Source organism: Myotis yumanensis, unplaced genomic scaffold, assembly GCF_028538775.1.
Source record: "Myotis yumanensis isolate MYYU_CA2020_CCGP unplaced genomic scaffold, mMyoYum1.0.hap1 SCAF_14, whole genome shotgun sequence".
In the NCBI taxonomy this organism is placed as follows: domain Eukaryota; kingdom Metazoa; phylum Chordata; class Mammalia; order Chiroptera; family Vespertilionidae; genus Myotis; species Myotis yumanensis.
Genome location: NW_027223765.1, coordinates 28,539,398 through 28,557,768, shown reverse-complemented (window position 1 = coordinate 28,557,768; position 18,371 = coordinate 28,539,398). Strand labels below are relative to the sequence as shown.

Genomic DNA, 18,371 nt, shown 5'->3' with positions numbered 1-18,371 from the left:
TGTGTGTGTGTGTGTGTGTTTGGGAGAAAGAACATTGATTTGTTGTTCCACTTATTTATGCAGGTATTAATTGTTTCCATATGTGCCCTAACCAGGGATTGAACCCACAACCTTGGTGTTATGAGGACAGTGCTCTAACCAACTTAGCTACCTGGCAAGGGCAAGATATGCTTTTTTAGAAATTATTATTATTGATTTTGGACAGAGAGGAAGGGAGGAGGAAGGGAGAGAGAAACACATCGATGTGAGAGTGAAACAGTAATCAGTTGCCTCCCATATGCATTCCCACTGGGGACCAGGGACTGGGGATGGAACTGCAAACTTAATTTTATACCTGGAGTGGGAATCAAATACGGGATCTCTCTCCACATGAGCCTGGGCTGGTGCAATTTTTTATTCAAATCTTATTTGTCTTTTACATAAGTTTTAAATTTTTTCATAAAGATATTGTACATTATTTATTAGGTTAATTTTAAGCACTTTATGGTTTTGTTGTCATATGATTCATATTTAGTCTTAAAAATATTTTCTGCTTAGTTTTTGCTGAGGAACAGAAATCTTTAATTTTTATGTTGTTATTATATACGCAACTTACTAGAACTCTATGCATTGTGATGGTTTGTTAATTCTGTTGGGTTTACTATATAGATTATTCTGTCGTCTGCAAACAATTTTAGTTTTGTCTTTTCCTTTTTTAACCTTAAAACATTTGTTTTATTCTCTTGTCTAATTGCATTAGCCAGGACTTTCAGCACATGCCCAGGTTGTGGGGTGTTTTATATTCTTTTTATTCTTTAGATGGCATCTAAAGTTCTTTGTTTCTGTGATTTCTGAGGTATGTTTTTGATATATGATAAAAGTTCTTTTGTGTTCTGTTTTGTGAGATTTTCCTTTCATACATTGATGAGCCTGAATCTAATTGACAGCAGATTTGTCCAATGGTAAACCACCATTGCATTTCTAGATTAAATCCTGTTTGAATACAATATATTTGATTTTATTGTATTTTACTAAAATACATGTTATATTTAATGTCTTATTTAGGATTTTCACATCTGTTTTCATGTGTAAATTTGACATAATTTTTTTCTTGTCTTTTATCCAGCTTCAGAATCAAGAGAATTATCTGTAAAATATATTCAGTAGTTTCTTGCCATTTTTCTGTTCTGAAACAAATTTTCACTGACAGAGATTACTTTTTTCTTGAAACTTTGAAAGAATTCTCCTGTTAAAGACATTTCAGTTTTCGATTACTTTTGAGGAAAAGGTCTTTAATTATCATTTCTACTTATTCAATGGTTATATAAATTTTATTTCTTGTGCTAATTGTTGCTTTTTGTAAACTTTAAAAAATATCAATTTCATCACTGCTTTCAGATTTATTATTTTATAGTTTATGATATTCATAAAACTTTGCTATTTCTTTTGTTAATTGCACTTTTTAATTTGTTTTATTTCTATCCTCTTTTTCTTGATTAGTTGTCCATCTTACTACTGTTTTTAAAAAAACTTGCTTTTTTTGGCTCGTTTGTTTCTTGTTTTCTAATAATCATATTTAAACATATATTTCAGTATTACTTTACTGGCCTGCTAAGAAGTTGGACATACTAGTACAGTATTTTCATAGACATTTAATGATAAATATTTGTATTACCTTTATGATTACCATTATAATCATAGATTATTCACTATTGTGTTTTTGTTCTCCCCAAATATATCAATTTTTTAGAGCTGTCCTTTCCGTTTTATTGCATTATCTGAGAATGTGTTCTGAGTGGTTTGGTCAGTTTTCTAACAACATATATCTACAGGGTGGGACAAGAAGTAGGTTTGCAATTGTGAGTACACAAAACAGAGTTTACTCTTGTGTTATTGTTTATTAATTATTATTTTTTACATGAACACTGTAAACCTACTTTTGCTGTACTAGTATATATAGTTAGGTATTTATAAATTCATTACTTTGAATTTATTTACTGTGTCATTCAAATTATCTATACCTTTAGGTTTTGTTTTGTTTTTTTGTTTTTTAATGTTTTTATTGGTTTTTAGAGGGAGAGGAATAGATAGAAACATCAATGAGAGAGAAACATCATTGATCGCCTGCCTCCTGCACGCTCACTACTGGGGTTTGATCCCACAACCTGGGCAAGTACCCTGACCAGAAATCAAACTGGTAACCTCTTGGTCCAGGGTCGACTCTCAACTTGTGGGCCACACTGGCCGAGCTGCCCATTTTTTATTTTTATTTTTTTAAGCCTTACCCAAGGATATGTTTCTTTATTGATTTTTAGAGAGAGAAGAAGGGAGGGAGGGAGAAACATCGATCTGTTGCCTCCTCCCTGATTGGGGATCAAACCCACAACCTAGGCATGCACCCCCACCAGGAATTGAACCCGCAACATTTTGGTGTACAGGACAATGCTCCAACTAACCTAGCCATCTGGCCACGGCCCTTTGCTTATTTTTTGTCCGGATTTTAAGAGGGATGTGTTACGTCTCCCATAACTGTTGTTATCTCATAAGTTGTTGCTTGGTATACGTCTTAGTATATAGATTGGAACCTATATGATCATTATTTTTGCACCTTCTGGTAGTGTTCATTTTATCCTTACATACAATTTTTTTCATTTATGAAGAATTTTTCCCTTTTCAAATTTACTTTAAAATATTAGGCCCCTCTAGTTAAATTTCCCTTGTAAATTTCATAAGCTTATCAATATCTTTCCCTTGAACAAGAAAGTACCCTGACATTCCACCCACCTATTTCATTGGAATTATCTAGAGCAGTGATTTTTAACCTTTTTCATCTCATGGCATACATAAATAAACTAGTTACTAAGATTCTGTGGCACACCAAAAAATATATATTTATTGCCAATCTGACAAAAATGGTTATAATTTTGATTCATTCACACCAGATGGCTATTGTTGTATTGGCTGTTGTCATTTTTATTTGACAATCTAAGGAAAAAGAAGTCATTGCCCCTGAGTAAATAGTCAGGTATTGCATGCTTTAAAAATTCTTGCTGCACACTAGTTGTAAATCTCTAGTCTAGAGTTTAAGACCTATGTTAAGGATGTACTTTTTTTTTTTTTACTTATTTAGTTTCAGTACTTGCTCATTTAGACAGGAATAAATGTTCCTTTGATATTTCTCTTTCCTTATTTCCAGGGAAGAGTAATTATCTCATAGACACCTCCAAGATTATCTTTTCCTACTAGTTTACTTTCTTTAAGAGTGTTATCAAACCATCTCAGACCTTTTTTAGCCCCCAAAAAATCCTACTTTCTTCCTGAATTTAGAAAATGTCTTCACTAATTTCAAGTCCCTTTTTAAGGTAATTTTCTACATTTTCATTGGGGTTGGTAAGGGCTAAACATGTTTTATTTAAAAGGTACAGTTATGGCTCTTCAGCTATGTGGATTCCTCAGAGTAACCTCCCCACTCTGGGTATTTACAACTGTAGTTTTCCAGAGTGGTCAATGCCTCCACTGGCTTATTCACTTTCATAACTAAGCCCCTGACTTTCAGGTTTCCTCTGTTGGAGTTGCTTGCCCTATAAGTAGTCTTCTTGGGCAAAGTTATTAAAAACTATTCAGGCTGGCTTTCTTTAAGTATTCCGTATCTAGCCTACAAGAAACATGGACTGTTTATTGATAGAGAAAGTACAACTCTGTCCTTGTAACCCTCTCAATCTGCTACAATAAGTTGCTCAACTTTTCACATTTAGGCCTTTTCTTCACAAAGTATCATTTATTAAACTTTCTCACAATTCTAAGGAATGTTTATAAATGTTTCATAGTGAACATTTTCCAGTTTGGCTTGGGAAGAAGGTTTCTGGCATCTTTCTCCTGAAAGAAATCCTCTCTACCCATTATAATGCTTAATCCTCTAATTTCTATTTATATAGTATTTTGGTAAGTAATAAGCTAAGGATCACAAAACCAGCTTTCCCATCTATTACAGCATTTGCATGAAATAATCTGGCCTTAATTTTTTTGGCTTATGGTATATCTTCTTCCAAAAACAACAGGTAAAGTCAAATTAACATACTGTTATATCTTCTCTAAACTCTTTTTCTTTTTGCTATTTCTACTTCTTTTAGTATCTATTTATTTTCCTCTCATATATGAGCCTAGGTTCCTGAAATGTCATATTAAATTTTTATTTCTATGAGTTTAACTTTCTCCTGAGGGTATTAGCTAATAGCTGATGATACATAATTGGGTTAAGGGGTTAAAACTTAGGCCATAGTGCCCGGCGGTGTGGTTCAGTTGATTGAAAGTCATCCCAGGAACCAAGAGGTGGCAGGTTTGATTCACAGTCAGGACACATGCCCAGGTTGAGGGTTCAATACCTGGTGGGGCAGCCCATCAGTGTTTTCATCTCCCTCTCCCTATCTCTAGAATCAATAAAAAATATATTTTAAAAGAGCAAACAAAAAGTAAGACAACTTAGGCCTTACCTTGTGCCCAACATTATAACTTAGGGGTATAAGTTGGGCATTGGCAAAGGTCACTGTAATTTTATGTGTATTTGACAGATACCTTAACTTCCTCCTAACTTCTGAGGCATCTCCAGGATTGAATTCTGGGTAATGAGCTTACACTCCTACATGTTGTCAAAAACCTGTACAGCTCAAGAATTCTATAATCCACCTAGTGGTTGTGAATCTACACTGACAGCAGACATATTTAAGCATGTTTATAATCAAGAAATAGTTGATTTTTGGTGTGTATTTTTTATAGTATATTTTCTTTTTTGGGGGTGGGAAATACTTAAGGACACATTCAGCAAACTAAGAAATGGCTCATACTTTAAGAATACATGAATGGAAAGGTAGGAATTAGTGTTAGTAAAGGATTGGTTGTGACCATTAGATTAATTTTATTTAAAAAGAACACTAAATAGTGTTGTAAATATGGTGACAAAATAAAATTTAGTCCTAGCCTGTTTGACTCAGTGGATAGAGCATCAGCCTGTGGTCCGAAGGGTCCCGGGTTCGATTCTGATCGAGGTCACATACCTCTGTTGCAGGCTCCTCCCCAGCCTAGGCCCTGATTAGGGCACATGCAGGAGGCAACTACTTAATGTGTTTCTCTCACATCAATGTTTCTCTTTGTCTTTTTCTCTCTCTTCCACTCTCTCTAAAATCAATGAAAAAATATCCTCAGGTGAAGATAAAAAAAAAAAAGAAAAAATCTATATTAATAAAAGTGTAATATGCTAATTAGACCAGATGACCTTCCAGACGAAGCTGGGGCTGCGAGGGCTGAGGCAAGCCACTGCGGCTGCGAGGGCCAAGCCACTTGCATGAATTTCATGCATCAGGCCTCTAGTCTATACTAATAAAAGGGTAACATGCTAATTAGACCGGGAGACCTTCCAAACGTCCTTCCGAACAAAGCCATGGTCGTGGGGCCGAGGCAGAGGCGGTTAGGGGCGATCAGGCCAGGAGGGCGGCAGTTGGGGGTGATCAGGCCGGCGGGGGGGGGGGCAGTTGAGGGTGATCAGGCTGGTGGGGGGGGGGCAGTTGGGTTCGAGCAGGTCGGCAGGGGAGGGACAGTTGGGGGTGAGCAGGCCAGCATGGGCAGCATTTGGGGGCTATCAGGCCAGCGGGGGGCCGGGGGGGGGAGTTAGGGGTGCTCAAGCCAGAAGGGGGGGCAGTTGGAGGCGAACAGGCCAGCAGGCAGAGTGGTTAGGGGCAATCAGGCAGGTGAGCTGTTAGGAGCCAGCAGCCCTGGATTGTGAGAGGGATGTCCGACTGCCGGTTTAGGCTCGATACTGCAGGGATGTGGCCTAAACCGGCAGTCGGACAATCCCCTGAGGGGTCCCAGATTGGAGAGGGTGCAGGCCAGGCTGAGGGATACCCCTCCCTGCCCCCTCCCCTCGTGCACGAATTTCGTGCACCGGGCCACTAGTGTATATATATAATTTAAAATAGGCATTTATGGAGAGAAAAGTTACATAGCATAATAATAATTTCACTCTATGAAACGGATAAATATCTTTCCAGTGCTTACCAACAAAAATCTCATGCACATTTAAAGAACTTGCTAATTTCAGCTAATATATATTCTAAGATATTAATAGTCATTGTCTATGGTTATGTGCAGGAAGAATTGTGGACAATTTATTTTCTTGTTTTCTTCGTATTTTCAGAATTTTATGTAATGATATGAGAAATATTATTTTCAAAGTAAGATTAAAAAGATGAAAATAAAACCATATGCCTTGAGCTTTTATAATGAACTTTATAAAACTTAAAGTTAGAACTAAAAATAAGCATTTGTTTTGACTCACATGTCACTTTGAATTTTTCAGTGGAAGTGAAGAAGCTCTTTCTAATGAAGATTGTGAAAATGTTTACCACTTGGTGTACTCAGCACATCGCCCTGTTGCTGTTGCAGCTGGAGAATTCCTTCACAAAAAGTGAGTTACTTACCTTTGAAACCAGGTTCTTCTTTTATATTTTGTTTCTTTATAGTTTTAGAGTTCGTAGAAGAGAATAGCAGTGACTGAAAACAGTGCTAGAATTGGTCATTTCAGATTTTAGGGAGTGTAATATCCTCACAGCCTTTGTGCACATCATGAATCACATCCTTGGGAACAATGTTCTTGGTGACATCTCTTTTCTGTGAAATTTAAAAGGATGGTTCCCCTTTAATGTGTGAATGAAAATTGAAGAAGTGCATGAAATTTGTAAAAGCTCCCTCAGAAATTGATATTTCATTTCATCAGTGTTTTGTTTTTATGTGTTGTTGTTTTTTGTTTTGTTTTTTTCATTTAAAATTCTGAATTCTCATCTTACCTTCTCAACATTTGTATCTAAATTCACTTTCAAGGCCCTGGCCAGGTAGCTCAGTTGATTAGAGCATCATCCAGTATGCCAAGGTTGCAGGTTTGATCTCTGGTCAGGCCACAGACAAGAATAAGCCAATAAGTGTATAAATAAATGGAACAACAACAAATCAATATTTCTCTCTCTCCTTCCCTGGCTTCCTCACTCCTTCCTCTGTCTCTAAAAAATTGATAAATAAAATAACCTTTAAAATGCTCAGTATTTCATGTCTTTTCTTTCTGTTGGGATGAGGATTATTTTAATTAAAAATCCTTAGTGATGCTGAAAATTATATGTACAGTTGCAGTTTAATTAAAAAGTAAAACCTCGCCGTAGCCAGTTTGGCTCAGTGGATAGAGCATCCGCCTGCGGACTGAAGGGTCCCAGGTTCGATTCCGGTCAAGGGCATGTATCTTGGTTGCGGGCACATCCCCAGTGCGGGGTGTGCAGGAGGCGGCTGATCGATGTTTCTCTCTCATCAATGTTTCTAACTCTCTATCTCTCTCCCTTCCTCTCTGTAAAAAATCAGTAAAATATATTTTTTTTTAAAAAGTAAAACCTCATCTATTTTTTGACAAAACATAAAGCTAATGAGAGTTTATGAATATAGTCTTCTGAAATACATTTTTTATTGTGGTCTACTATACATATATCTACTATATCTTAATCTACTATAGAATTTATTAGTTGATTAATCTGTTCGTGAAATATAAACATTTTTACATGAGTTTCCTTATTTTTGTTTTTTAATTCATAGATTTAACTTTGTGACTGATGAACCCAAAAGTCCAGTACACGTAGTAACTTGTGACTATGCTAAGCATAGATATAAATCTTGCACTGAGCAACTGTTGTACATGGATGATTAACTTTGATAATGAGCAGGCCTCCATCCAGAATTTGGATCTCAGTGCTGCAATAGCAATCTATTCTCTGTTCAGTAATACCTCTCAAAGTTGTGTCTATGTGAAAAAAAATTTCTGTAAGAAAGAAGCTGGGTACTAGTGTGTGCTGGTAATTAAAGAGTAAAGGCAAGAGTTTCAGGCATGACTTTTACATTAATATATTAAATTTGCCAGTGACTCTGATCTATGGCTAATAGAAAAGTGCTATTTCCATATTTATCTTGAGGTGTTGTTTGTCATAAATATTAAGGGTATTTTGTAGTTTTTATTTCTCTTCTTTTTCCAGGACTATTATATTATAGTTAGCTTCTATTCTCTACTTAACTTTCAAAAGGCTTTATGTTTTTAGAAAGACTTTATTGTTCTAATTTCAAAGAAAAAATAAACTGAAAAGGTTATTTTTCTACATAATAGAGACCATAAACTGGTAGCAGTTGAGCCAGACGAGCCTTTAATCTGTATTGCATTTTCCTAAATTTGAAATACTTGCTAAAATTTTTTAAATTGGAATATTTTACATAGAAATCCACATGTAAGCTCCCTTATATTTGTTATTTGTGAAAATGAATCCAATTCCTATTCAGCTAAAAGCTTCTCATAAACTTGTTTGCGAACTTCTGATTCTTATTGATCTTTTTGAGCATTCTCCCATGATTCAGTATTGTGATCTTTAAAATCTTAACTATAGAGTAGCGTCAGGAATTCCATTAGTAAGTTTTTTGTTTGTTTTTTTAATCCTCACCAGAAGATGGATGGATGGATATATATATATACATATACATATACATACATATACATATATATATATATATTAAAATTTTGTTTTAATGCTTAAAGTATTACAAAGAGTATTACATATGTCTCCTTCCCACCCCCCCCCCTTGACATTCCCCTGGCCTCCCCTACCCCCCAGTGTCTTGTGTCCATTGGTTATGCTTATATACATGCATATAAGTCCTTCGGTTGATCTCTTACCCCCCGCTCCCCCCAACCCTCCCCAGCCTTCCCGCTTTAGTTTGACAGTCTGTTCGATGCTGCTCTGCCTCTGTATCTATTTTTGTTCATCAGTTTTATAATGGTCTTTATTATCCATAAATGAGTGAGATCGTATGGTATTTTTCTTTCATTGACTGGCTTATTTCACTTAGCATAATGCTCTCCAGTTCCATCCATGTTGTCGCAAATGGTAAGAATTCCTTCTTTGTTACAGCAGCATAGTATTCCATTGTGGATGTACCACAGTTTTTTAATCCACTCATCTGCTGTTTCCAAATCTTAGCTATGGTAAATTGTGCTGCTATGAACATAGGGATGCATATATCCTTTCTGATTGATGTTTCTGGTTTCTTGGGATATATTCCTAGAAGTGGGATCACTGGGTCAAATGGGAGTTCCATTTTTAACTTTTTGAGGAAACTCCATACTGTCTTCCATAGTGGCTGCACCAGTCTGCATTCCCACCAGCAGTGCACGAGTGTTCCTTTTTCTCCGCATCCTCTCTAGCACTTGTCGTTTGTTGATTTGTTGATGATAGCCATTCTGACAGGTGTGAGATGGTACCTCATTGTTGTTTTGATTTGCATCTCTCGGATGATTAGTGACTTTGAGCATGTTTTCATATGTCTCTTGGCTTCCAGAGGATATATTGATTGATTGTTTTGGGGGGTTTTTTTGGAGGGGGAGGTTTAGAAAGAGAGAAAGAGAAAAGTATCCATCGATTGCCTAGGCATGTGCCCTGACCGAGAATCGAACCCACAACCTTTTGGTGTACAGAACACTCCAACCAACTGAGCCATCTGGCCAGGGCCATGATTAAATTTTTTAAAAAATGCATGCATGTGCATACACTCATGGTTGTTTGTAGTCTATTTTATGAGCTTAACCAAGTATCCAAAAAAAAATAGTAAAATGTATGTGAAATGAATATCTTAATGTCATCAAAAATTCTACATTTTAATGTTTTAAATATTAGCTAATTTCTTAGTACCTCATACAGTAAATGCAATTATCCAAATTTGTACATTTGTTCCCCTCTGAAAGCCACTCAAATAAAGAAAACTTTCTTTTAAACCAGTATGATAGCTATGCCAATATTCTTCAAGATAATACTCTAGTCTTCTCCCCCTGCCATAAACTATCTCCGCCCCTATCCAAATATTCAACTTCTCTGTACTAATTTTCTATTTGAGATTGATTTATTTTTATGACACATGAAAATTTTTTTCTTTGAGAGAGTATGTTTATTTAAGCTGGAACTGTTGAAACAAGGAAGGGTTTAGATGGAAGAAGCAACAGAAGAGCTAGGTGAGGCTGCTTTAGCTCACTGGGAGTCAGAAACAAGGGGGCCTTGAAGACAGGTTCAGGGGGTTAGACCCAGACAAGCTGCTTCTTCCTATTGCTCCCCTGAAATTATTCTTCCTTCAGTTATTTAGCCTGTCCTCTAATAGGCCCATTGTGATGTCCATATCTAAATTAGGACACTCCATATCCCCATCCCTAGTTCCTCATTTTTCCTTATAACAACTGAGAAAACTATATATTTATCTGTTTATCTTCATCCACCAGAGCGAGAGCTCAATGAAAGCAGCCATTTTGTCTTTGTTCACTGTTATATCCCTTTTACCTGGAGCCATACCTGGGATTAAGGCACCTTTGGCAGTCTTTAAATTTTGTTAGAATAAATCTTATTAGCAAATAAAAATTTTGAGGTCATTTCTTTGTCATATTTTAGAAGTTTTGTTGCTAAGTGATATATTTATAAATTTAATGTTTATGTCATTTTACTCAATACTATTGAGCTAGTTGAGTACTGTTTTTAGGTAATAGGCTAATAAGTACAAAAGAATGCAAGAAGTAATGACTAAAAGTATTAATTTTTAAATTATTGATGGAACATTTGGTTAAATGCTGTAATTACTTGACTTTGAAATCAATATTTAAGGAAGTAGAACTTTAAAATTATATACTCTATATATCTTTCATATAAGAAAAAAATAGTTTCTATTTTTTATAAGTATTTGAACATTAATTAGTCATCAGTAAAAAAGCTTCCTTTTACACTTTATATATGGTTGAACTGTATGAAATTGTTCAGGTCTAACCTCTTTTTTATCTATAAAAATATCAATTACATACTTGTGTTGAAATAAATCAGTAACCTGATCTTTGATATATATATATATATATATATATATATATATATATATATATATACACATATATATATATATTTTTTTTTATTCACACCAAAATAATTTTTGTACAGTGAAGGAAAAGATTAAAATTTATATCTATATAAATTTGTGATGTTCTTGTTTTGTTACCTATTACCAGGCTGTTTAGCAGACATGACCCACAAGCAGAAGAAGCATTAGCAAAAAGGAGGGGAAGGAACAGTCCGAATGGGAATCTCATTAGGATGCTGGTTCTTTTCTTTCTTGAAAGTGAGGTAAATTTTAAACATAACTATTTTGTTTTTTGTTTGTTTTGGAATTCAAATTAAATACAATTGTCATTAAATTTTTTATAGTTAATTTGTACCAGAATTTGGGTTCTTGGGTTCCCAAGAATGAAGGAGAAACCACAGTGTAATTTTCATACCTATTTTATTAAGCATATGCTTGAGCACAAAGGAGACAGCACAGAGGAAAGGAAGGTCCTCTGAACTGCCTGTGGGGAGGGTGAAGGCGATTGGGGAAGTGGCTCTGCTTGGCTGATTTTGTAAGCTGGGGGCAAAGCGGGTTTGCATGAAAAGACAGACTTTTTAAAAAGGTGGGCTTGTGGAATTTTCCATGTCAGGGTAAGAAAAGTAAGCAGTTAGAAGAGAGAAAATTCTGCTTTTTTCTTTTTACCTTTTTTTTTTTTAATCTTTCTGGCCACTATTTTTATTCCTGGGCCCAAGTCCCTCTACTGTCTCAAATTGATGTTTTTCAATCAAATGAAAATAAGCCTGTTTCTTACCAAATTGCCTCCATAGATTGCCTGATTATGGAATCAGTAATCTACCTTTTATGGGAATACTAGAGGCCCGGTGCACGGATTCATGCACTGGTGGGGTCCCTCTGCCTGGCCTGCAGGTATTGGGCCAAATCCAGCTCTCCAACATCCCCCGAGGGGTCCTGGGTCGTGAGAGGGTGCAGGCCTGGCCAAGGGACCCCACCAGTGCACAATTGGGGCCGGGGAGAGAACACGGGAGGGCTCCAGGGCGTGTCCAGCCCATCTCACCCAGTCCCAATGGAGCCAATCAGGGCTGGTCAGCCGGGGAAGGACAGTGGAAGGGCTCCAGGGTGTGTTCGGCCCGTATCGCCCAGTCCTAATCCGCCAGAACCCAGCAGCAAGCTAATCTACTGGTTGGAGCATCTGCCCTCTGGTGGTCAGTGCGTGTCATAGCGACTGGTTGAATGGTCGGACACTTAGCATATTAGGCTTTTATTATATAGGATAGGATATGCAGGTGTGGATCAATACTGAATATAGAAAAAATTTTAAACTATTTTTAAATTATTACAGTATTGCAGTACTGCATACTTATTGCTGCTTTGTGTTTTTCTTGAGTTTTTTACTGTAATTTTTAAATTAAATTATTTAAACAGTTTGTGAAAGTTGTCAAGGATTAAAACTATTCTATTTTGTTTGAAATTATATTATTTAATGAGAAAGAAAAATATTTGAGTAATATTACTTTTATAAGCTCTATAGCAATATTACCTAAATAATTTTGTAATTATTATTCATAATATATTATCTATCAATGTGTTTGCACAAGTGAACTTTGATTTGTGCACTAACATGCTTTTTGTTATTACAATTGTATTTTCTATTACTATTATGACACTGGGGAATGACAAGCTAAACCTAAAGAGCACCTGACTGAATAAGCTACTTGGCTTAGAAATGAGTGGGAATAGGGTAGTAAAGAAAGTGGAAAAAATCTAGAAATTTGGGACTCTTAATTTTACTTTGGATAAAGTATTTTTGGTTTGTGTTGGAATGTCCTGGAAGAAAAGAAACTTAAAAGGTTTTATTAACTGCTCAAATTTGAAAGTGCTGGAGAAACTGTAGGAATAGAGAGAGGGACAGTCAGCATATATGAAAAATAAAATTCGAGATAAGTGAGTCAGTTGAATGAGTTTGTGTTAGGGAAAAATGGAGCAGAAAAATAGTGGAGTTACCAATTTGTTTAAAGTAAATTGGGTATGAATAGAGCAAGAATAAAGTCAGAAACAAAGCTAGCTGGAGAGTTGCATTTGAGTAAAGGATATGTTTAAGAACAGTGTTTTAAATATGTATACAAATTACCTGGGGTATTGTTAAAATGCCAGTTCTGATTCAGTAGCTTTGGGGTCGGGTCTGAGGTACTGCATTTCTATGAAGCTCTCCTAGGTGATTTTTATGCTTCTGGTCAAGGAACCACACTTTGTAGTAAGGGTTTAAATCATTGTTTTCTTTAAAAGCAAGTATATGTTGTGGGTAAAATACTTAACGATTGTGAATATTTAAGATAAAACATTAAATACTCAGTAAATATCATTCTTGTGATAGACCATTTCAAACTATACCCTTAGCCTCCTTAGGATTTAGAGGAACAGGATTCAAAGTATTATGCAGCAATTCAATGCAGTATGAAAATTTGACTTTAATAGTAACAACAGATTCAAAAATTGATATGGATGAGACATGCAAATACTATTTAAATTATTTGCTGAAAAGTTTAGGGAATATGATGATCTAGGTTAATTATTAATTGAGGAAAATGTTTTAGATCTCTGAAAGCCCAAAGACTTTTTTTTCTTCTTAATATATTAAAAGGCATAAGTACAGTAGTTTTATGCAGTTTTGTTTTTTATTTAAAGTTATAATTTGTAACATGTATTGCTGCTTTATTTTTAGATGGTATTACTGTATCCTGTTTTTACTTTTTTGTTTACTAAAGTGTTACAAGAACATTAAAATATATTTCCTAGTTCTCTTCTATGGCATTCTTGTCAGCTGCATAAGCAATTGCAAATCATATTGAAGTGTTTCTAATTGATTCATGATCATAAAATTGTCTTGTATGATCTCCTATGTTTCACAAGAAACATTCTTTGTTAAAATCTCTTTTCTTATTCTGTTATACTAGTGTACACCCATCACTGCCATCTAATCAGGAGACCTGGGGTGTGTGTGTGTGTGTGTGTGTGTGTGTGTGTGTGTGTGTCTGGATATGGATATCATGAGGCATTTAAAGAACCAGAATGTGAGATTTGAAATGCAGTGGAAATGAAGTATAGAATTGTGAAGGTCAAATGAAGCAAAACTTTAAATTGATCATCAAAATGCACATTGAAGTTAAGAATAATAGTGGAATTGGCATGTGAGGAAGAAAACCAACTCATGCCAAATGTGCCAAGCTATCAAATAGACAACCAGTATATCTAAAAAGCTCTACATTTTGGGGACATTACTCATGAGAAAACCAAGTACGAGCACATATAACTGAAATAAGAGTTATATAAAATAGTACTTATCTTTCGATGTGCTTTGTACTCCTCTACTTTGTTTCAATTTTTGAAACTTTGGTCTCAATGCATTAAATTAGTTTAACAGACAATGAATGGGTTGCAATCTGTAGCTTGGAAAACACTTATCTACAAAATGGTTTAGCTGGATATATGAGCCTCAAAGATGGAATAATTTTTATGCAAGGATGGAGAAGTTAATTGTAAGTAGCAGAAACAAGAACAATGCCAACACCTTCTCTGCTTATCTTCCCTGAAGAGCTTTATTGGAGTAATCTTCATGGTTTAATGGCTAACAAGTGGGAGAGAGTTTGGTATGAAGTGTTAGATGAGAAACTTGGTGTTTGTTTATTGTGGGTACATATCAAGAAAATTGTCAAAAGTAACGAACAGCATAAATGGGGGGAGGGTGAAGTGGAATGTGGAGTGCATTAAGTTAAATGGACATGAAAGTAGAAAAGAGAGATGGAGTAACTTTAACTTTTGACCTTAACCAAAGGTGACAAAAATATAAAGTAAGTATTTAGGCTGGTACCAAAGTTTCAAATGCAATTCGCAGAGAAAGTAATTGATTTTCTTTAATAAATAAATATTTAAAAATAGAAGAGACAATCCAAGAATAGTGAAAAGTGTTTATAATTTCAGGTATTCTCTTCATCATATTCTTTTTCCTTGTCTATAAATGATGTCATTTACTACTATGTAAATTTTTTTAAATTTGAGTCTACATAATACATTCCATTGGTAGTGGAATACATTGGAAATATTGTGAACAAGCCATTTTAATTATGAAGAAAATGGTTTATTAGCTCAAATATTATTAGTAGTTTCTTCATTAAATGTTCTTCAGTCACACTTGATTTGTTGTTTTTAGTTGCACGAACATGCAGCCTACTTGGTGGACAGTTTGTGGGAGAGTTCTCAAGAACTGTTGAAAGATTGGGAATGTATGACAGAGTTGCTATTAGAAGAACCTGTTCAAGGAGAGGAAGGTATAGTATTGTGACAAGTTGGTTTACTAATTGTTATGGTATCCATTAATAATAATACCATCCTATATAGCCCACATCTTAAAAATGAATGTATGCAGGAATGCTGTGTGTCTTTTTGCAAAAAGAACAGTTTGTCTCCTGTAACAAGTAAGGATGTGTCAATAGCTTTTAACACCTTTCTGCATTAAGATTGCTACCATGCCACAAAAGTTTTTTAAAATTCATGTGTCTGGTAATATTCAAACGAGTTTTCATTGTATTGATTTGAGACACAAAATACTGACATACTGTAAAAAAAAAACGGTGTGGGGCATCCAGGATCTTTTTGCTATATTTGTATGTGAACTTGGAAAAGCCTTTGACACAAAAAATTTAGACTAGAACCATACCCCTTTGTTATATTTTCTTAATTATTAAAATCAGAAAGTAAAAAATAGTCATTTACCTAGCTATGCAAGAAATAGGGAGTTATTATTGCTATAGGATAAGTTCTGAAGTATGTATCTTATTACATGTTGCATAATAACATGAACAGCAAAGTGGATATGTATGTTTAATAAAGTATTTATATTCCTAAAGCTTATGTGAATATTCGCTCCTCAGAACTAGAAATGCATTTTTCTATTTATGGTTTATTTTTCAAACTAGCTCACAATAGTGCTTTAAAGAACTGCTGTTTCATTTAATTCATACAACATTCCTGCAATGTAGATGATACTTTGATGTAAGTGAGGCTTGTAGTGAACATAGACTTCAGAATTAAAATAAATAAATTCAGATTTTTAACTCTATGCTTTGTGACTGAGGTCCTCATTTTTTCTGACCATTAGGTTCCTTTGTAACGGATTATTTTCCCTATATATCTTACATTGTTGTAAGGATTAAATGTGATTAAACTATTCTCTGTTCTGCTTTCCCTGTTGTTCTATATGGTTCAGAATCTTCTGGGATATAAAAGCAGAATGAAAATAAATAAATAATAAATAAATAAAATAAAAGCACAATGAGCCATCTCCTGCAGTAAACTACCCAAATGGGTCACCAGGAGACCATCTCCCCAGTGTTCTTTCTTTAAAAAAAAAAATGTTGGCACATTTTATTTATTTATTTATTTACTTATTTATTTTAATCCTCACCCGAGGACATGCTGAGAGACAGAGAGAAACATCGATCCTTTGCCTTCTTACGTGCCCCATCACCAGGTATGTGCCCTGTCTGGGAACTGAACCAGCAACCTTTCGGAGCACAGGATGACACTCAACCAACTGAGCCACTCTGGCTAAGTCCCCCATTTTCTTTCCTAGTAGTGATGGTAACTGGCATTATCTACTCTGGCTTTGACAAATTTTAATGGGAGAAACAACTGGTATGCATCATATCCAGATACATTCCAGTAAACTGGCCCAAATTGCCTCTTTTAAACTAAAAATATTTGCCTCATAACCTCATTCTTAATCTAACACAAATCCTTCCCAGACTTTTCCCAGATTTTCTTTCAAGATGGAAGTTATAGTGCATTTGGCTTTACCTCTGATTATTAATACTCAATTTGCATGGGTTTTTTTCTCCATATCTTTGGTAAGAAGGTGGTCCTATTACTAAGTTGACAGGACCTTATGCTTACAACGTCAGACTTAACTGTACTCTGAATTTTTTTCACATTTGTGATCACAGGAATATGAACATATATTCTGTGTGTTTTCCTTTTTTACCTGTATACATTCCTGCTAAGTTCACTCATTCATTCTATTTCTGACTAATCTTAATATATTCTCTAATAAAATCAATTCCCCTTCTAATTACTACTGCCCAATCAACACTTGAACAAAGTACGTAGCATAGTGTTTCATCCATTTTTCTTCTTTTGCTTGTGGCTACAGAATCTGTATATTATCAGTGGGTTAGAGCTTCTTCTTTATTGTGATTCCAAGCCTTTTTTTTTTTTAATCACCCCATGCTTTATAAGGTTATTTCCAAGGAGAAAGAAGGCAGGGGATATAAATTAAGGGAAGAGCCAAGGAGGTATGCTTTGGTATTGTTAACTTTTTACTCTCATTTAAATAAGATGTGTAAGTCAGTAAATAGTAATTGCTAAGTCTGTCAATTATCAAGGTGTTCTAGATGGATTTAACCTCATTAAAATAACTGTACTATCAGTTGTTTTGCTGTGTTTCAAATTTAGTTGGCATTAGATTTAATTTTCAGTCAAGAAAATTGAATAAAAGTTGGCTTGGGTTTGTTGGTTTGATTTTTAGCTAGAAAAATGAGTTATAAAACGGGGGGGTTAAGTAAATCATAGTTTTAGGGCATGACTGAATCTAGGAAGGCAAGGCTGGGGAAATTATGTATAACAAGTGCAGGGCCGTATTTATGTCAGAACACAACTTTTTTCAAGTGTTTGTCCAAAGGTGTGCTGTGTCACATACAAGTTCTGGCATGGAATGGCATCCAAATCAATTTTCTGTGCCAGTATTTTGCTATATTTTAGGATAAAAAATGTTATTAGTAACTTGTTTTTTTTTTAAGATTAATAAGAAATTATTATATTTTAGGTAGGTAGAGTGTGATAGGTGTGCCAGTGGGTGAAAGTTGAGTTAACAGTTGGAGATAGAGGAGTATGATTTGGGAAAACAGACACATTATCAAAGACTACAATTTAAATCACAGTAGCTTTAAGACTACTTACTTGCAATGTCTTTATAGGACAGGGAGTTTTTGTTGAGCATGTGTATGTATTCTCCAGCAAAGTCAAATTGCTGAATAAATTTTAAGTATAATGTGAGTGTCTGGGTAACAGGTAATCGCAAAACCATAACTAACTAATTTAACTTCACTGTGTTTCAACTTTTTCATCTATTTAAGCCCTAATTGGTTTGGCTCAATGGATAGAATGCCGTCTTGCTGACTGAAGGGGCCCAAGTTCGATTGTGGTCAAGGGCACATGCCCGGGTTGTGGGCTCGATCCCCAGTAGGGGGCATGCAGGGGGCAGCCAATTAATGATTCCTCTCTCATCATTGATGTTTCTATCTCTCTCTCTCTCCCTCTCCCTTCCTCTTTGAAATCAATAAAAATATATTTTAAAAGCAATTAAAAAACCTTTGATTAGCATTAAAAAAATTATGTGATCT

The 18,371-nt window shown here is 35.1% G+C and overlaps 1 protein-coding gene across 3 annotated transcripts in view; it reads left to right on the top strand.

The window, feature by feature from the left end:
• STAG1 (STAG1 cohesin complex component) overlaps positions 1-18,371 on the top strand; it is a 332,216-nt gene that overhangs the window by 240,773 nt on the left and 73,072 nt on the right. For all 3 annotated transcript variants that reach the window (XM_070433471.1, XM_070433469.1, XM_070433470.1), the window contains 3 exons: positions 6,329-6,436; positions 11,084-11,198; positions 15,125-15,242. In XM_070433471.1, coding sequence (XP_070289572.1) covers positions 6,329-6,436; positions 11,084-11,198; positions 15,125-15,242 — 341 coding nt within the window. The remainder of the gene's footprint in view (positions 1-6,328; positions 6,437-11,083; positions 11,199-15,124; positions 15,243-18,371) is intronic.